Here is a 19,628-nt window from a genome sequence, read left to right on the forward strand (position 1 = left end):
GCGTTGTGCCGGCGAAACGCACCTTTCTTGTCGCGTTGTGCCGGCGAAATGCACACTTCTTGGACCCCTGCATAACTGCTTGCAGTTCTAGTTTATTTTATTTTTGTACAATCTAATTTTCAGTTCTGCTGTGCCAATGCACCATAGTTATTTCAAGTGCCTTATGTTTAATATTCAATGTTTAGAGTTAATGCTCTGCAGAGTTCTAGTTAGTTCTAGCTTATAAGTCGAAAGCTTCATTTTGAAGATGGCTCCTGTCGGAGTCTGCACTGCTGCTCCCATCGTTTGGGGATGGGTTCAATTGATATGCGGGGGGGGGGAGGGGGGGGTTGTGGTTTTTTTCTGTGTTATGTCTCTGTATCATTACTTGTGTTTTTTTTTTTATTATTATTTTTGTATTATTATTATTATTTTTATTTTTTTTGCCCTGGGGGATCTCCTCTTTTCATCTACCTTCTCCATTCCTGATACAATGCAACCTTTAGATGATTAATACAACTTGCCCAAACTCAGACAATGGATCCACTACTAGATTTTTAAGCTGGAATGTGAGAGGTCTGAATAGCCCCATCAAACGATCGAAAGTACTTTCTCATTTGAAGAGACTGAATGCCGACATAGTATTCTTACAAGAAACGCATTTACGTGATAGGGATCATGTTAGACTTAAGAGTCCATGGGTTAGTGATGTCTTTCACTCAACTTTTGATTCGAAAGCTAGAGGGGTAGCTATTTTGGTTAATAAAAGGGTACATTTTACCGCTTCTAAGGTCATAGCTGATAAAAATGGGAGATATATGATTGTTGCAGGCCTTATATACCAGAATCCGGTTTTATTAGTAAACATTTATGCTCCAAATTTTGATAACCCAGATTTTACAAATAGATTATTTGCCACCCTGCCTTTCCTAGACACCCATCTTTTAATTCTTGCTGGGGACCTGAACTGTGTTATGAATCCAACACTGGACCGCTCTAGTCCACGTACTCTCAACCAATCTTCCATGTCTAAATCAATTTCTGATTTTATGCTCCAAAATGGGTTTGTAGACGCTTGGAGATTTCATAATCCCCAAACCAAAGCATATTATTTTTTCTCCCAAATCCATCAATCCTATTCCCGCATTGATTATTTTTTTGTTGATGGTTCCCTGCTCTCCAAAGTGACCTCCTCCGAGTATCATTCAATTGTTATATCTGATCATGCTCCCCTTAGTCTCAACATACAGCTTTCGGGCCAACCCCGTTTCTCCTCACCCTGGAGATTTAACACTTTGCTTCTGTCTGATGATGCATTCAACACCTTTATATTGTCCTCAATTGATGACTTTATAACTATTAACAAAGATGACTGTCTCTTATTCATTATTATGGGAGTCGCTCAAAGCCTATTTGCGTGGTCAAATTATTTCTTACTCAGCTCATCGCAATAATACCCGTAAGGCTAGGCTAAATTAACTCCTAATTAAAATCCGGGATATTGATGGACAAAATGCTATTAACCCATCCCAGAGTTTAGTAAAACAGAGATATGATCTGCAGGCAGAGTTGGACCTCCTTACAACAAGCGACGCTGAGCGACTTTTAGTACGTTCTCGTGCTACTTATTATGAGCATGGTGATAAGCTTAGTAGGCTCCTGTCTCATCAATTGAAACGTCAAACTACTTCCCGATTAATACCACAAATTAAAGATTCCTCTGGCGCACTTGTCTCTGATCCCACTTCTATAAATGACATCTTTAGGGATTTCTATTTCTCCCTTTATGAATCAGAATCATCATCAGACACGACAGAAATGACTTCTTTCCTCCAGAATCTTGATATCCCCAAAGTTGATCCCATTACTGCTAATGAGCTTGATGTACCTTTAAATGTGGAAGAAATTAAATCCTCTATCAAAGCCATGCAAAACAATAAATCACCCGGCCCGATGGATTCCCAGTTGAATTTTTTAAGAAATGTATTAATAAGCTGGCTCCTCTCCTCAACTCTGTTTTTAACGAGTCCCTAGAACGTGGTTCATTGCCCCCCACTTTAACCCAAGCGTCCATATCCCTTCTTTTGAAGAAAGGAAAAGACCCTGTTTCTTGTGCCTCGTACAGGCCTCTGTCACTTCTTGATGTTGATGTTAAGATTTTAGCTAAAACCTTAGCAACTCGTCTTGAAAAGATTCTTCTTATCATCATATCGGAGGAACAGAATGGCTTCATCAAAGGGCGCCAGCTGTTTTTCAATGTCCGAACACTTTTAAATGTAATTTTCTCTGGTCATTCCGCCTCAACGCCCGAAGTTGTTATTTCGCCCGATGCTGAGAAAGCATTTGATCGGGTAGAATGGCGATATCTTTTTGAAGTTCTACAACAGTTTGGCCTGGGGAACAGGTTTATTTATTGGATTTGACTTCTGTATACCAACCCTCAAGCAAGTGTCCAAACAAATAATTCCCGTTCTAAATATTTCACATTATCACGTGGTACTAGACAGGGCTGTCCCCTCTCCCCCTTACTTTTCGCTTTGGCCATAGAGCCCCTCTCCATTGCTTTAAGATCTCTCCCCCACTTTCACGGCATTCCTCGTTCTGGCATTGACTTAAAATTGTCTCTCTATGCTGACGACCTTCTTTTGTATATATCGGACCCCCTGACTACTATTCCGCCAATTTTATCACTACTGGAGAGATTTGGGTCTTTCTCAGGTTATAAAGTTAATCTACTTAAAAGTGAATGCTATCCTATAAACACCCTAGCTTTACAACTCCAACAGTCCGATATTCCTTTTAAGCTCAGCCCCTCTGGGTTTAAATATTTAGGGATTAATGTGACCCGCACCTTGCCTTCTCTCTATTCTGCCAATTATGTCCCTTTGGTTACCCTGCTTGGACTAGATTTCAAGCAGTGGAATTCTCTTCCTCTGTCATTGATAGGTAGGATTAATGTGGTAAAAATGAATGTCTTGCCAAGATTTCTTTTTCTTTTTCAGTGCACTCCTTTATTTTTGCCTAAAAAGTTTTTTAAGTCATTGGATGAGACTATTACTTCCTTCTTGTGGGGAGGTAAGACTCCCAGGGTAAAAAAGTCTCTACTGCAAAAATTCACATCTGACGGTGGTCTTGCCTTACCAAATTTTCTTCTATATTATTGATCAGCGCAAATACATAAATTAACTTATTGGCTTCATTCTCCCGATCTATTATGGTGTAAGCTTGAGACCCAGTCGTGTTTCTCCTCTACACTACCGGCTTTACTCACATCTGCATTGCCCATTAACCCTTCTAGTTTCACTAAGAATCCGATTGTGCTATCTACACTGAGGATTTGGTTCCAATTTAGGCGCCATTTTAAGTTTTCTTCTGCATCCACTCTGATGCCCATAGTGAACAATCATCTATTTCCCCCATCTGTTGGGAATATCTCATACATTTTATGGCAAAACCGAGGCATTAAAGTTTTTAGAGACCTTTATAAAGACGGCACTTTTGCTACTTTCTCAGACCTGTCTAAAGATTTTAATTTACCCACATCCCATTTATTTATGTACTTTCAAATTAGGCATTGTGCCTCTTCTCTTTTTTCATGTTATCCTTTGCTCTCTATTAACCAGCCATGGGAAGACCTTTTTTCCTTAAAACCCCAACAGAAATCACTAATATCTAAGATTTATGACAAACTCATGCCTCTGGAAAATGATTCAGCTGTCAAAAGCAAAAGTGCTTGGGAGAGTGAACTTGGGATAAATCTGACAGATCAATGGTGGGATAAAGCTGTGCATAGTATACGCTCATCTTCTCCTTGTGCCAGGCTGCAGTTTATTCAGTTTAAAGTGTTACATATGCCGCTTTTCCACTGCATGGTACCAGCTCGACACGACTCGACTCGACTCGACTCAGCTCGCCTTTTTTGCGTTTCCACCGCGATCTAGTACCTCAAGTGGCTGCTTTTTCTAGTACCGCCTCGCTCTAGGTTCCAAGCGGCTGAGCCGATGCTAAAAGGTGACGTCGGCAGACGGCCGGCCACTGATTGGCCAGAGAGTGTGACGAAGTCACGACAGCGACATGGCAACCATGCTGGTAACGATAGAACAGCCATAGTAGCGCCGCAGCCAACATATTCCACTTCTTCAACATGCCAGCTAATAATACGAACACGAATACCATCGCATCGATGTTCTCCATTGTTGTAATGTGGGTTCTGTCCATGTGTGGGTTACGTAGGTGTTGTTTGCGTCGCGTACAAAAATACGTCACGGCCCTTTCGCGCAGACGACCCCGCCCACGTCCCGGAGGTACTATTTGCGGTGGAAAAGCACCCGCGCTGCTACCGTGTCGAGTCGTGTCGAGTCGTGTCGTGTCGAGTCGAGCTACATGTGCGGTGGAAAAGCGGCAATAGAGTCCATTTCACCAAAGCTAGACTGTCTAAAATATATCCAAATGTTTTGGACCAATGTGACCGATGCCATGCCTCCTCATGTAATTTTAGTCATATGTTTTTTTACTGTCCCAGATTACTTACATTTTGGACTGACTTTTTTGTGATTTTGTCGGGGGTTCTTGGGGTTCAAATAAGGATAGACCCCTTGATTGCTATATTTGGGACCCCAACAGAACGGCTCCGTGTTGGCTCTTTGCAATCGGAGGTGCTAGCCTTCACTTCCCTTCTGGCACGACGCCGAATCTTACTAATGTGGAAGTCTCCCAATCCCCCATCCATATCGGTCTGGCTCAAGGACGTTATGTTCTTTATTAGATTAGAAAAGATAACCTTGTCGGTTAAAGGCTGCTCCACTAAATTTACAAAAAAATTGAATTATTTTATATCTTACTTTAACTCATTATCAGCCCTGCCCCAAGACTAATCCCCCTGCCCCCCTCTTTTCTTTTTTTTTTCTCTCTCTCTCATTACTTTCTTTTAACTATTTATTTTGTGTTATAAGTTTGACATTTTGATATTTGTATAATCTATGCTTATTTTCATTGTTAAAATTTGCATTGTGTACTCATGACGAGACAACTGTTCCTTGTGGGTGTTTTTGTTGTGTCTATAAAAAGAAAAAACCCAATAAAAAAAATTAAAAAAAAGAAGCACAAAACTAGCCTGAAGCACAGCGAGCACAAGCACCGCTTTGTTCTTGTAGCGCAACCCACAAAAGAATAAGCACCATATTGTTTTAATGGAGTAAAGCTCAAGGAGCAGGGGTCTCATTTATAAAACTGCGTAGGATCGTTACTAAAAATGTGCGTACTGCCAGAAGCCAAGTTTTGTGTGCGCCAAAAAATATTCCGATTTATAAAACCCTGCGTACGCACACCGTACGCAATCTTTGCTTTATAAATCACAGAGTGCCTACAAGTGTGCGCAGCTGAATCAGCTTCACGTTCCGCCCTGTACACGCCCCTTTTTAACCATAAATGGTCAATGCAAATGACCTCATGAATTCGATCTGCATATAAAACGGACTCAGATGCAAGTATTATGTCTTGTCGGAAACAATGACAGAAGTACTGAGAAAAGCAAAAAAGCGAAATTGAAGAGTTGAAGTGGAGACACTTGTGGGTGAGATGAAGGCCCGAAAGGTAGTTTTGTTCGGCGGTCACGGGATTGGGATCGCCAACAACAAAAAGCAGAGTGAGTGGCAACATGTTGCTGCAGCAGTGAACTCTGTCAGTAGCACGGAGCGCACAGTCCCAGAATTAAAAAATACATAAAGTTACATATTTTTATGTAGCCTACCAATAAATCGTTATGGTCCCTAAATACCCTCTCCCTCCGAATCCTGCCATTTGCATGGTCCGCCAGAAGTGACATATGGTTTAGCATTATCACGGCGCTCACCTCTGCATTTATAGGGTTACGGTAATAAGACTGACCGAGAACACCTTGGATAATCAGTTTTAGAGCCCGACCGATATATCGGCAGGCCGATATTATTGGCCGATATTAGGCATTTTTCAAACTATTCGGTATCGGCATTTATAATGGCCGATAAATGAATATAAAAAAAAAATAATAATTGTCCAACAGAGGACGCTCTAACGCCCCAAACCCGCTGATGCAGCCAGAGTTAGGCAGAGTGAATGACGGAGATCATCGGTGTTGTTCATGTGTGCAAGTGTGTTCATGGTAAGTTGGCAACTGTCACGAGACATACATTGCTTGAATAACAATTCAAAGAACATCCCCATCAATTCTCTAAAGACGATAAGCATGACTTAATTCATGACTACCATGTCCAGTTTTGCTGTTGTTACGTGTTAGCTGAGAGTGAAAAGGATTTAAAGGATAACTACAAATAACCAATGTTAAGGAAATGTGTTTGTTTTGTTGCGCGTTTCTGGATTTTTTTTTAATATATATATATATCGGCATATCGGATTTAAAATCACAAAATATTCGTATCGGTATCGGCCTTAAAAATTCTATTTCGGTCGGGCTCTAGTTTGTTATCACCCACGTAAAATGTTCTTGAACATAACCCCTTTTGAATGCCTGATTTGTCATGAAAAGCATCAAGAGTAACGGACAACGATTGTGATGAGGAGTGTGGCTTGGTTTTCCACACTTGGGATTTAATTGACATTTGATTATGTCTTCACAGTGTCACATAAAAATATTATGTTATTGACACATGTTGGACAGATGCTTTATTCCATGCAGTCGCGCCGTCAGTGGAAAGTATGGAGTGACGTGATTAAATATAGAGATTTTTATTTTATTTATATTCTATTCTATTTTGCTGTGTCTACTATTTGGAGTTCCCCAAGGCTCACTTCTAGGACCCATCCTGTTCATTCTATACATAAAACAGTTACAGAAGATAGCAGAGAAATACGGTCTCAGTATACAACTCTATGCGGATGATTCCCAGTTGTATATATCATTCCACCCAATGAGACCTACTGAACTCTGTGATATTACAGCAAGGATCAACAACTGTCTGTCAGAGATAAAAAGCTGGATGATTGAGAACTTCATGAAACTCAATGAAAGCAAGGCGGAGCTGCTCGTGATGGGTAAGCCGCTTGTTCTCAAGAAACACAACCTTGAAGTAAAGATACAGTTTGGTAACACTACCATCACACCAACTATCTGTAAAGGAGACAGCTGGAAAAGCCTGGGTGTTCTCTTGGATGCATCACTGAACATGGAGAGACAAGTCAACAATGTCAAGCAGAAGTGCAGCTGGGATATGACAAACCTCTGAACCATCAGACGGTACCTTGATGAGAAGGTGAAACTCATGCTGATCAAGCAGCTAATCATCTCTAAGCATGATTACTGTAACGCTCTGTACATGAATCTCACGAAGACAAGGCTTAGGAAACTCAAATCAGCGTTGAACACAGGTGTACGTTTCATCTATGACATCACAGATATGAACGTTGACCTCACTCCTTACTACAAGAAGGCTCACATCCTCCCAATTGAACAACGGATATTTTTCAAAGTATGTATTCTCTGCTTTAAAGTAGTGAATGGGGTTGCCCCAGTGTATCTCCAGGAGCTTGTCACAATGAGTAGTAATGATCCGACCTTGAGGGAGTCAAGACTTCGTCCGGCTGATGTCGTTCAGATGAAGCTACCAAAGATTTCCAAGCTGAAAACAACAAACAGGCGCTTCAGTAACTATGCACCAGAAGCCTGGAACTCACTTCCATCTAGATTGAGAAAGATTGATAATATCAGCATTTTCAAGGGCCAATTGAAAAAAAATATTTTTGAACATCTGTAGGCGTACTTTCATGTTTCCTACTTGAAACAGTTTATCTGTCTTCCATGGAGTGCTATTTGCTTCTACCATATGTTTTTGTTAAAGTTAGGAGTGTAGAGCCGCCCTGACATGGGCAATATTCTGTCTATTTTATAGTAAGTCTATTGTTGCATATGGGCGGGATATAAATATTTTGTTTTGTTTCGTTTTGTTTCGTTCTAAGGAGATGTTTCTGGAGTTATAACTGAGAAATAACGCAGTTGATTTAAATTATTCTGATTAGGATTTAACGCATGATACGGGTTGAAATTTAATTTATGAAGGGCGATGATCAAACATAATCGTTCTTCTCACTCTACAATTCTTCGGTCTGACTTCAGTTCACCACCATGCGTACGCATGGGTCAGAGTTTGCTTAGGGCTGCGTACATTTTCCCGTCAAGTTGGTTTTTTATGAATCACAACCTTGCCGTGGAAAGTCACGTAAGCCAATTTCAGCCCCGTTTTGTGCGTACGCAACGGTTATAAATGAGACCCCAGGACTGTACCAGCGCTGTATTCTTTCACACTTTTCCTATAGGACTGAAGTCTATTTTGGACGTCAAGATCGTAAATATAATTATGTGCAAACAGGCATTTGCTTCGGGCTTCAAACTACGATAAATGCCAAGACCCCCCAATTGACTTACAAAAATAATTAACCGTTTGAAATACAATATGAACTGCTAGCATTTCCTAACTTAGCATTTGATATCTGACGTCATTTGATATCGGCTTTTGCCTTCTTGTTACCACTATGGATAGTGGTAATGTGTGTGTGTGTGTGTGTGTGTGTGTGTGTGTGTGTGTGTGTGTGTGTGTGTGTGTGTGTGTGTGTGTGTGTGTGTGTGTGTGTGTGTGTGTGTGTGTGTGTGTGTGTGTGTGTGCAGGTATAAGCAGTATATGCAGCGTAAGGGGGAGCTGGAGGAGCTGGAGAAGACTCTGAAGGAGAAGCAGGAGAAGATGGCGTCGGAGAACCAGTCCCACCAGGACATGGCCAGCCAGTTCAAACTCCTCAAGGAGGAGAACGACAGGTAACCTGCCTTCAGTCCAACCCCCACTAAGGAAGGGAGGAATCAGTTTTGCTTGTTAAACTCATCAATACCATAGATTGATGTATAATGACTTCTTGAATGAGGTTTCTTGTGACAATACAAAAGAACAATGATACATGCTATTATTTGTAGTATCTTGAAGGATTTGGCCGGTCTGTGATGATTTGAGTTTATGTTGAGTTGTAGATGCTGGTTCAACTCCCCTGCTCTTGCGCTAAGACATTTTTTCGGAAATTGGGCAGTTGGCCATCATTGAGATCCACTATATCCCCAATGATTGTTTAGCAGCTCCAATAGCTGTCTCATTGTTTGGTTCAACCCAGGTGAGGGCAAACAAACTCATTCACAGGTTTTTGAGTATGTGATTACAAACCATTGCACATACTCACGGTCTGCAGCAGAGCAGCATTTCAATAAGTCGTTGGTAAGTGTAGGACGTTGCGGATTTAAACAAATTTGAATGTGACATTGACCTTCACTCCTTGACATTGACATTCACTCAGTTTCACTCGGATGCAACCGGCGGAGCAATAAAACCTCCACATTTAGATCTGCACTCCCCACCACTCATAACCATGGCATTACACATTCAAGAACTCTGACTGCAGGACTTGCTGTTACCTAACCTCTGAGCATGAGCAGTGGTGAATTCAAATGCAGTAAAAGAACATACCCTCCAACAATTTCCTCGTGGCCTATGAAATCTTGCTCTGCATTCAGAATCTCCCCGCTGCCTATCATGCAGCCCCTGTCTTCACGCTCAGTTGTTACTGCGCTCCTCGTCTCTCGTCTCTATTGAAGACAACTAATTAGCCAGGGCAGTTTGTATGTCCGTACCTGAGTTGGACAGAACCCAGATACAGCTATGAGAGATGCTCATTTTCGGAAAGTGAATACACTGCGAGAGGAGATGAGTTAAAGAAATCATCTCTAATTTATACCTCGACATAGACAATTTCCAAATTACCATACCGGCCAAATCCTTTAAATTCTGTTTTTTATAATACTTAAAAAACAAAACATTTTGTGTTTTTTGCTAGCTTAGAAATTTTGCTAGCATAGAAAATAATAAAAAGCTCATCAAACACCACGAACAGCCCAAAAAAATGTGTGTCTTCAATCCCTGTTTCTGATTGACCCAGAATATAATTGTAGTGGATCAAATAAAGGCTACTCTCTTGCGATTTTTCCCCTCTGCAGGCTGAACACGACGTATCGCCAGCTGTTCAGGGAGAACGAGACGCTCACAATGGACCACAAGAGCACCAAGAGCCAGCTGAACAGCAGCAAGCTGGAGCACGCCCGCCTGGAGGCAGAGTTCTCCAGGCTCAGGGAGCAACATCAGCAGCTGGACATCAGCTCCACCAAACTCACAAACCAGTGTGAGGTGAGGCTTCTCACCCCTTACCTCTTGCTGCTTTTCCCTTCTCTCCTCTCCTTCTCTCCTTCTCTCCTTCTCTCCTCTCCTTGTCTTCTCCTTTCCTATTCTGTCCTCTATTCTTCCCGTCTCCTCTTCTTCCCCATCAGACGTTGGTTCTGAATGTCTTTGCCGCAGGCTTCTTCTATTTGTGGTTGTCTCTTTCGAAGGTCGCTGCTGTCTAGCCGGTAGTTTTCTGGGTGCCTACTAGTCCTGAAACGTTTCCTGTGAATGCCAATTTCTGAGAGAGCTGTCCTCTCGATTGCAGACTCTAATTATGAGATGCTCTTGAGCTTCACCCTCTCTGTGCTCACCAGGGTTTGAAGCTGGTGTGTCTGGTGTATAGATGTTGTGTATTCATTCATGTTTTGGTGGGCCAGTTATTGGGCCAGCTGAAGGACAACCTGGAAGAGGAGAACCGCCACCTCTTGGACCAGATCCACACCCTGATGCTGCAGAACCGCACCCTGCTGGAGCAGACCATGGAGAGCAAAGACCTCTTCCACGTGGAGCAGAGACAGTACATGTAACTATTGATATCTGATTATATTGCATAGTGGAGGCAGTCTCCCTGCAAACTCACCAGTCTAGTGAAATGGAAGCACAAGGTTTAGAAAAGATAATACTTGAGAACTGATTCCCCAATGGGAAACACTGTCAAACACAAAGGGCAGGACAGGAGATCACTAGGTACACATAAAATCAATCCAGGTATGATACAGAATATAAAACATTAAGGATGTTGACAAATATACACAGAAATGGTTTTTTTCTTTGAGGAAATGTATTCTTAATAATTCGGGTAGGATTAGAAACAATCCTACTAGCACCCAATCCAACGCTCTCATACTTCCTTCTAACAGAGATAAGCTAAACGAGCTGAGGAGGCAGAAGGAGAAGCTGGAGGAGAAGATCATGGATCAGTACAAGTTCTACGACCCCTCGCCCCCCCGCAGGTAACAGACTGCAACGCTATGAACAGGGGCCAACGCAAACCCCTCCAACACGCTGAGGTAGCCCCCGAAGACATCTCTTCTGAGCCTGAGCGTCCCCATAAGATGTTTGTTAAGTGGGCCCCTGTGGTGCGGCCCCTGACGAAGAGAGCCAGCGGACTGGAGCCAGCGGACTGGAGACAGCAGCCTGGAGCAAGCAGCCTGGAGCCGGATGCTGCATCAAATATTTATGACTGCAGAGCTTTTTGCTGCGATGGTTTAAAACGCTGACTGGTTTCTCATCGTCATGGACAGGAACGGTTGTTTGGGGCTTGGGAGTAGAGCTGTAAATCCTTAGGTCCAATCCTCCCATCAACGTACAAATCAGCTGCAAGATGTATTTATTTGTCTGTTCACATTTACTTGCTGAAAAATCATTGTTGTTCTGTAATTTACTGAGGAGATCAGTGATCCTGCAGGACCTCTCTGTACCTCGCAGATCATTCAGGCCTCTCTTTCTAAGCACTCTAGCTTTGTCCAGTGTTTAGATATGGTCTGTAAACAATGTACTCTGTATCAGCGGAGATACTGAAAACTCTGTCCTCTCCCAGTAGGCGTGGCAACTGGATCACTCTGAAGATGCGCAAGCTGATCAAGCCCAAGAGCCAGCGCGAGCGAATGCGCACACTGGCCCTGACGCCTTCGCGCTCCGAGTACGGCCCCGACGGCTTCCTGCCGCCCGACAGCCAGGACAGCTCGTCCATCGGCTCGGGCTCCAACTCCCTGGACGACACGCTGGCCCCGGCCCTGCATCACCGCAGCAGCAGTACGTAGCGCCGAGCAGGGACACGACCCAACTGCTACCAGAAACAGAGGAGGCGTCAGGCAAATGATATCCCAGGGTGCCGGGCGTAGACCAGACTAGTGCAGATGTGACACGTTGACAATGAAGCAGTAGAAGCAGAAGTAGTGTTATGAGCCACACCTCCGTAAAGTGGCTCAGTATTGGTCCTTGTTGTAACTGGACATTAATTCCTTATCCTAAAGGGGAAAACCTTTTCCACCAGATGCTATTATTTAGATTCAGTATTTTTAGGGCAAATTACTTCAATACAACATAGTAAGGACCAAAGATATCACAGTTAACAGGGGAAGTTAACATCTAGGGCATTTCGCAGACACTTTTATCCAAAGGGACTTACAATAAGTTAATTTGTCAGATAATAGTAAAACATCTCTGTCTGTACAGTAAAGATGTTCATAGAGACGAGTGCTAAGCACTAATCGCTAGGTTATCCCTGTATACTACAGAGATAGCTAGGATAAGACACTACATGATGCTAAGTACTGATTTAAAGCCCCAGGAAGAACAACATACAAGTGCATAAAATGGGTGCTCTTAGGAGAGCAAGGGAGGAGAAGGGGCGTTGTGAGGTGAGGGATGATTTAAATATGTTGTCATGAGACTAATATGACAAAAATATATTTTTGTCCCCCTTTTGAAGCTATTTTCTGCATCTTTGAAGTTTTCTGTGTTGTGACCCCTACAGTTCATTCCACTGTGCTCAAAAGGTCTCCAGTAGTGTGTCAAATCAAAACAATGTGTTCTTTAGTCTTTAATTTAAGCTGTTCTTGCTGAAACGCATGTTAGTGGCGAAGGTGAACACAACAAGGCTCCCTGTTCTTTATGTGCAGCACAGCTATGCTTGTGGTTGACTTAAACACTGCATTTGTTTATTTTCTTTGTGTGGCTGTGATTGACATGAGCTCCTCCCCCTAACTGCTCCTCTTGCTTCCTCAACCCTCGCCTCACTCCTCTCTCCTGGCAGAAGGGAGGAGAGGTCATCAGGGCCAGACCCAAGGGCTGGGGCAGGGTGCGACTAATGGTATGAAGCGGGGAGGGAGGGCGGGGGAGGTGACTCATATTCCCAGACATTTGGGGCATGTCTTCGTGAGTTCATCTGTCTGTTCCTGCTCAGGCTAGAGGTCACAGTTTAGCTGCCCACAACCCCATGGTTGAACTCTGACCCCAAGAACCTCAAACATTGTTTTGGAAATTAAATCTGTCAGGGCCATTCAAAGTGGGAAATCTAAAAGTGAGTCCTGTATTACAGTTCATAATCTCAAGCTGTATTGCATAATACAGATATTAATCATGCAGAAGCATTTTCAGTGGGTCAATGGAGCATGAGTTGAACTCTCAGGATAACCTGTTGATAGGTGCAGCTGCTCTGTAAGAAACCTAGTAACCATCTCCCATCAGCATAGCTCCATACTTAAAAGGTATTAAAGGTATTAAAAGGTGCAATGAAATTACCAAGCAAGTATCATGGTTCAAACCAGATATACAAATGCCCACTGGCTTACATCCTGTAATTCACCCCAAAACTATGTCTGGTATAGAGGCATGTTGGTCTTCTGCAATGTTAAATGTCCCTGATTGCACCCTTTAATATGTCTGCCTTGTGGTATGTAGATGTTTGGAGTATGCTAGTGTTTCCATGAAAGCAACATTCATTGCCATCAGTGTCTGGCATGCAGCTCGTCACTGTGCAGCCATGGGATGCATGGTTGGTTTGCGTATGCATTGTGTGCAAATAGCTTGAAAATATGAGCTACTTGCTGGTTGTTTTCATTGTACTTCACTATGTAAGCTATAGCCCTTAATCATTATTAGGCTTTTGCGTCCGTGGGTTAATCTTGAATGGCAGATAGTATTCTCCATGCCTAGTTTTGTTGAAGACTGAAATATTGAAAAGCACTTCAACCAGTCACCTCCTCATGTGGATCAGGGTGTGTTCCTCCATCTTTCCTGTGTATCCATAGGTTCTCTAAATTATGTTTTAGCTGTATACATAAAGTGCCGTTTGTTGTTTGTAAGTCCAGTTGCATGCAGGGGGTCCCCCCTCAACTGTAGCTCTCTCTGCAACGTTAACCACCTCCTTCTGTTCTGACCCCTCTTCTTTCATCTTCTTCGGCACTCATCTTTTCTGTCAAACCCATAACACACTCTCTCTCGCTCTCTCACTTGCTGCGCACCTACAGCTTTGAAAAGGTTGCCTTTCATGAGGAACCGCTCCAAGGACAAAGACAAGGCCAAGGCTGTCTACCGGCGCTCCATGTGTAAGACACGCCGCTGCCGCCCTGCTAGCTTCCAAGCTAGCCCTCCTCTTCCTTCTCCTCCTCTCAAATATTGAGGAAACTAATTAAAGAACACTTTCAAAGGACTGGTCATTGATGTTCAGTAGTATATTTTTACACACAATAACTTAAAGATAAAGAAGTGGTGAACCATACTACTTTATACCTGATAATATATAGAACATGCAGAACATAAGATGTCTTACAAGTGTACCGTGAGACTAGTTTCCATTCTACAAACATGAATGAAATATTGAAGATGGCGTCATTTATGATTTGGAAGTGGACTTCAAAAGGTGTCTGCTCTACTTTAATTGTACTTGAGTGTCCATGTAGTCATATCCATGACCTTTCCTCGTGCTCACCGTGTCTGCTGCCTCCCCCTTCCCTCAGCCGCAGGCTCCCTGTCACAAACCAAAAAGTGACACGCATCCTTTCTACACACCAATACCCATTTTACTAGGGTTCACTTTAATTTATAAAAATCGTTTTAGTAGAGGGGGAGAATGTGGACCCAACACCAAGAGACCCCAACCAGACCCCACTCAGAGCGTTTTACATACTGAGCGTGTTTTTGGGGGACAACACCTCATCGACTACAAGCATGTAGCACCTCCACCGCCTCTTCCAGGTCCGGTCTGGTCCCTACTATAATAATAATAATAATAGATTCAATTTATATAGCGCTTTTCACGTACTCAAAGCGCTTTACATAGGGGAACAAAAATAGATAAACAAGAAAAACAAAAAAGTTGATGGGGCTAGGGGCTAGGGATAGTGAGTGGGGTAGGCAGAGGAGATTACTATAGATCAGTGGTTCCTCTAGTAAGGTCTGAGTCTTTGCTATATGGTTTGAGTTGGATCGTACACCACCTGCAGGAGTAGCAAAGCACAGAAAAACTGGGCAATGCATCAATTTGAGACCGGATTATAGCAGCAATGTTATCAAGTGTGTAAGAGCATTTAAAATTGACATTAAAACGACCAATGTAGCACAAATATAAAGAAAATACATCTCATTATGGGCGCAGCCACCTGTGTTTATTAAGCTGTACGGTTATCCTTGCTGAACTTTGTGGACCCCTCAGATCCCGAGTGGGACAGACCAAAAGGGGGTATGCCTCGTTGAAATGTATTAAGAAAGTTGGGAGATTTCCCACTTTTCAACTTGTGAGGGTGCTGACGATGCATCTCAAACACACCAATAGATCAGGGGTTTCTCTAGTAAGCTCCAATAGATCAGTGGTTCTCACCACCAGGAGAACAAGGCCAATGCCGTCTACCGGCGATCCATGTGTAAGACAGGCCGCTGCCGCCGTGCTAGCTTCCAAGCTAGCCCTCCTCGATGAGGAGCCATGATTTTGTTGAAGGATGCATTTTTCATAACTGAGATAGCAAATGGCAAAGAAACTGATAGATTTGTTTGATTTAGAGTTTGACTTGTGTACGGGCCCTGCGTACGGGGCCCTGCCTATGGGGCCTTGGTAACATAAAGGTTACATAAAGGGTCAGTCTATAATTGACTGTATAGTCCAGTTAAGAATGTGTAGACCATCCACATTACGAGACTAGTGTAGTTATGTTGACAATAAGTTCATCCTTTAGTCCCTCAGAGTCGGGTGTTCTAGACAATAGCTGCTGAATAATATTAAATAATCATATTTAGTTAATGTATAACTCAGTTATTTGCCAGAAATTCATAGCCATCTTTTAACTGAAGCTGTGCAGGCATGACTGATTGTTCACGCCCTTGGCATCACCGATCGCCGCCGTCTCACTCACTCCTAGAAATTAGAGCTTTCTTTCTTCCTTTATCTCATGATCTCTTCGGGTTTCTCTTTGTTTCTCTTTTCTTTTGTTTCTTTGTTCTATTGTAAGTCTCTTTCTAAGTGTGTTGTCAGGTCTATGGTTTATGTTGTACTTTAGTCAGCCTTCATGGTGACTTTAGCTAACTTAAACCTCTTAACTGACCTATTCATTACAGAGCAAATCTGTCTTAATATGAACGTCACAATAGTGGCGAAGCTAGCCCTTTTTTTTTATTTACCAGAATAAATATAGGATCTCCAACAGGCCCGTAAAATGCAATAGAATGCAGGAAATCACCTATAAGATATTCCAATTCAACCTCCGCCCTTTTTAATTCTTCATACCCCTCTGTGGCTTCCTTGGGGCTGAGCCCAACCAAAAGTCAGAACCTAAAATCACCCCTGTGTCACAAAGAACACATTATATCAATGATAGTGGCGTCTGGTGAGCATGATGACAGCAGTCAAGCCGTCATTATCCCGGTGGCTCAGTGACCTGAGAGCAGGCGGAGCAGTCGGCTGACGACGTAACGCTGGAACGATGTAACGCTGGTTCTGTTGGTCCGCAGCCATGAACGACCTGCTGCAGACCATGGCGGTGGCCGGGGGGCCCGGGAGCCAGTGGACTTGTAGCAGTGAGTACCTGGAGGGCCCGGAGCACGCAGGGGATGCCGACACGCCCTCCGCTAACGGGCGTGGACGGCAGCGCATGAAGGAGTTGGCTTTCTCCACCGACGCCATCGACTGCGCAACGCTGAGCCTGCCCATCAACGGCAGAGTCAAGCAGCGGCTACGGGCCACAGGTCAGTAACAACCTGAATGGACCTCTCAGCAGTCTCCTGTCTCATTATAACAGTCCTTCTGTCTGTCTCTCTGTCTGTCCAGACATGGCCTCCACTGAGGACATGCTGGGTGCCACAGATGAAGCGAGAGGTAAGAGTTTTTGTCTGACAATTTTCCTTAAACAAGCGGATAACGGGATCGAATATAAGAAGATGCAATTTGTTTCTGTAAGGAGTAGGAAGGATTAGGTCTCCATGGGTCAATGTCCTCACCTGCTCTGAGGCTGATCTTTGGACAGCTTCAGGTTTTCTCAAGCATTTAGCCTGAATCACTCTCCTTTTTGATTCCCTTCACTGTTCTTAAACCTGTCTGCCTGCTTGTCTCTCTGTCTCTATCGCTCTTGTTAGCGGTGTGTGTTGTTAGTGGTGTCTGTCGTTAGCTGTGTGTCTGTTAGCTGTGTCTGTTGTTAGCGATGTTTCTGTTGCTTGCTGTGTCTGTTGTTAGCGGTGTGTCTGTGGTTAGCTGTATCTGATGATAGGCGGTGTGTATGTTGTTAGTTGTGTCCGTCATTTGGGATGTGTCTGTTTTTAGCAGTGTCTGTTGTTAGCAGTGTCTGTTGTTAGCGGTGTCTGGTAGCGGTGTCTGTTGTTAGATATCTCGGTTGTTAGCGTTGTCGGATGTTAGCGGTGTCAGATGTTAGCGGTGTCTGTGGTTAGCGGTTTATCTGTTGTTAGTGGGGTCTGTTAGCTGGTTTCTTGTTAGCGATGTGTCTGTGTTAGCGGTGTGTGTTGTTAGCAGTGCCTCCTCAGGTGGTCAGATTGTCCTTTTGTCTGTTTCTAACGGACCATGTTGGTGCTGGCTTCCCCGTGGCCTGCTGCCACGTTCCTCTCCCATCACGCTCCATCTGTGGCCCAGCGGGACCAGGGCTCACTCTCAAACAGGCTGTGGACCGAACAGGTCTTCCCGGTGTGTTGCTGTGCTCCTCTTTTGTTTGGTCCTTTGTTCATGTATGTGTACGTGTTTGTGTGTCCAGCTTCCAGACCCACCAGTCTCCATAGCAACAGGACCACCAGTAGTAATAGTAACAATAACTCCCAACTTGTGTCCTTCTAAAGGGGAAAGCTAGGCTCACCTCCTCTTCCCCTACTGCCCTACTACTTATGATTTATTTCTGTCTCTCTCTCTCTTTGTCTCTGTCTTTCTCTCACTCTCTCCCTTGATTCCTGATGATATTGCTTTTAATTGATTTAATATCCTTAATTCTGCTTACACGATAAACCCCAACTGTCCCCTGCCAGGCGCGCTGAACGGTTGCCTGAGCCGCCCGCACAGCGAGAGCAGCGGGGAGTTCAGCCTGAGTCTGGACCAGGAGGTGTGGTCAAGCAGCGGCAGCAGCCCCACCCAGCAACACCCCGCCCGCACCTCCCACCAGAGCCCCTTGCAGCCGTGCCGGGCCCTGGATCCCATTAGCCCTGCCCAGGGCCCCGCCCGCAATACCCTCACCCACGACGTCCTCTCCCTGCAGCAGTTCTTGAACGAGGGCATTGAACCTGCCGAGGTGAGGCCAAATGCACGGTGTGTCATGGGGAGGGTTGGGTGTCTCTTCCATGTGCGGAGCAGAGGAGGTTGAACTGGGATGGGCCCCCTGCTGTTATCAACACAGCAGATGACATGAGGGAGGGATTGAATAGAACCATGGTGATCTTGGTCTGGGGCTGGTATATATATATGTGATGTTGTATCATGCTGAGGTGAACCGTACGCCGATGTTTGTATTAAAGCTAGCATTGATTAGTTGTCTCCTGCCTGTAGTCGGGCAGCCAGGAGAACCTGACCAAGGACTCCGCCCGCCTCTCCACCTCCTCGGAGACCCCTGGCTCGACGGAGCGCCCCCCCGCCGCCACCAAGACACGGGGTATCCTGCGCTCGGCCAGCAGCAAGGCGTCGGAGCGCCCGCTCCGGTCGGGGGGGCAGGCGCCGGGACGTCCCACGTTGCGCAAGACGGAGAGCACCCGCGTGAGGGGCACAGCGGCGCCCCGGCCCGTCCTGGCTGCGCAGGGCCGCACCGCCTCCATCTCAGACAGCCTGGACGCGCCGCCACCAGCCGCGCTGCCGCGGGCCAGCAGTGTCATCAGCACGGCGGAGGGCAGCACGCGCCGCACCAGCATCCACGACATGCTCTCAAAGGACAGCCGGCAGCCCGTGTCGGTGGACGTTGGCCTGCCCCCCGCCGGCCTGCCCCCAGCCGGGATGCGGCCCCAGCTTCCCCCCAGTGAGTATCCCCTCCTCAACGGCCCCCCGCCCCTCCCTCTCCTGCCCAAGTCACTGAGCCTGCCCTGCTCTCGGAACCCTGAAGAGCCCGACCTCACCACCCTGGAGGCCTTTCTGGGCCCCTCCTTCACTGTGGAGTCCGTCTTTAGGGACTCCATCTTTAGTCAGGACAAGAGCCTTCCGTTCCTGTCCCTCAACCCCAGCCTAGTGAGTAATATCAGTGGACCCCCGCCCCGTCCCAACCCCCCCGGCGACCCCACCCAGCCTCAGGTTGCCCACAGCCAATCAAGGGAAGATTATGACGAGGGAGTCGGTCCCGATCACGTGATTGATCCCGACCCGGCCCTTAGTGCCGAGGACAAGTCCCTGTGGTATGAGTATGGGTGTGTGTGAGGGAAACCAAAACTATCAAATCAGGAAAGGACTTTTCTTAATGCATGTATTGATTTAGTTTCTCATTTGTTTGCAATGGTGCT

At 44.9% G+C, this 19,628-nt stretch overlaps 1 protein-coding gene across 1 annotated transcript in view; it reads left to right on the top strand.

The window, feature by feature from the left end:
• ccdc88ab (coiled-coil domain containing 88Ab) overlaps positions 1-19,628 on the top strand; it is a 114,527-nt gene that overhangs the window by 92,862 nt on the left and 2,037 nt on the right. Inside the window, exons 24-34 of the mRNA XM_056608878.1 lie at positions 8,636-8,779; positions 10,001-10,187; positions 10,598-10,743; positions 11,081-11,173; positions 11,764-11,975; positions 14,195-14,272; positions 16,668-16,901; positions 16,984-17,031; positions 17,797-17,847; positions 18,180-18,439; positions 18,694-19,628. The exon at positions 18,694-19,628 is cut by the window's right edge and continues 2,037 nt beyond it. Of these exons, the coding sequence (XP_056464853.1) occupies positions 8,636-8,779; positions 10,001-10,187; positions 10,598-10,743; positions 11,081-11,173; positions 11,764-11,975; positions 14,195-14,272; positions 16,668-16,901; positions 16,984-17,031; positions 17,797-17,847; positions 18,180-18,439; positions 18,694-19,545 (2,305 nt within the window). The 3' untranslated portion in view covers positions 19,546-19,628. The remainder of the gene's footprint in view (positions 1-8,635; positions 8,780-10,000; positions 10,188-10,597; positions 10,744-11,080; positions 11,174-11,763; positions 11,976-14,194; positions 14,273-16,667; positions 16,902-16,983; positions 17,032-17,796; positions 17,848-18,179; positions 18,440-18,693) is intronic.

Source organism: Gadus chalcogrammus, chromosome 15 (genome assembly GCF_026213295.1).
Source record: "Gadus chalcogrammus isolate NIFS_2021 chromosome 15, NIFS_Gcha_1.0, whole genome shotgun sequence".
NCBI classification, from domain to species: domain Eukaryota; kingdom Metazoa; phylum Chordata; class Actinopteri; order Gadiformes; family Gadidae; genus Gadus; species Gadus chalcogrammus.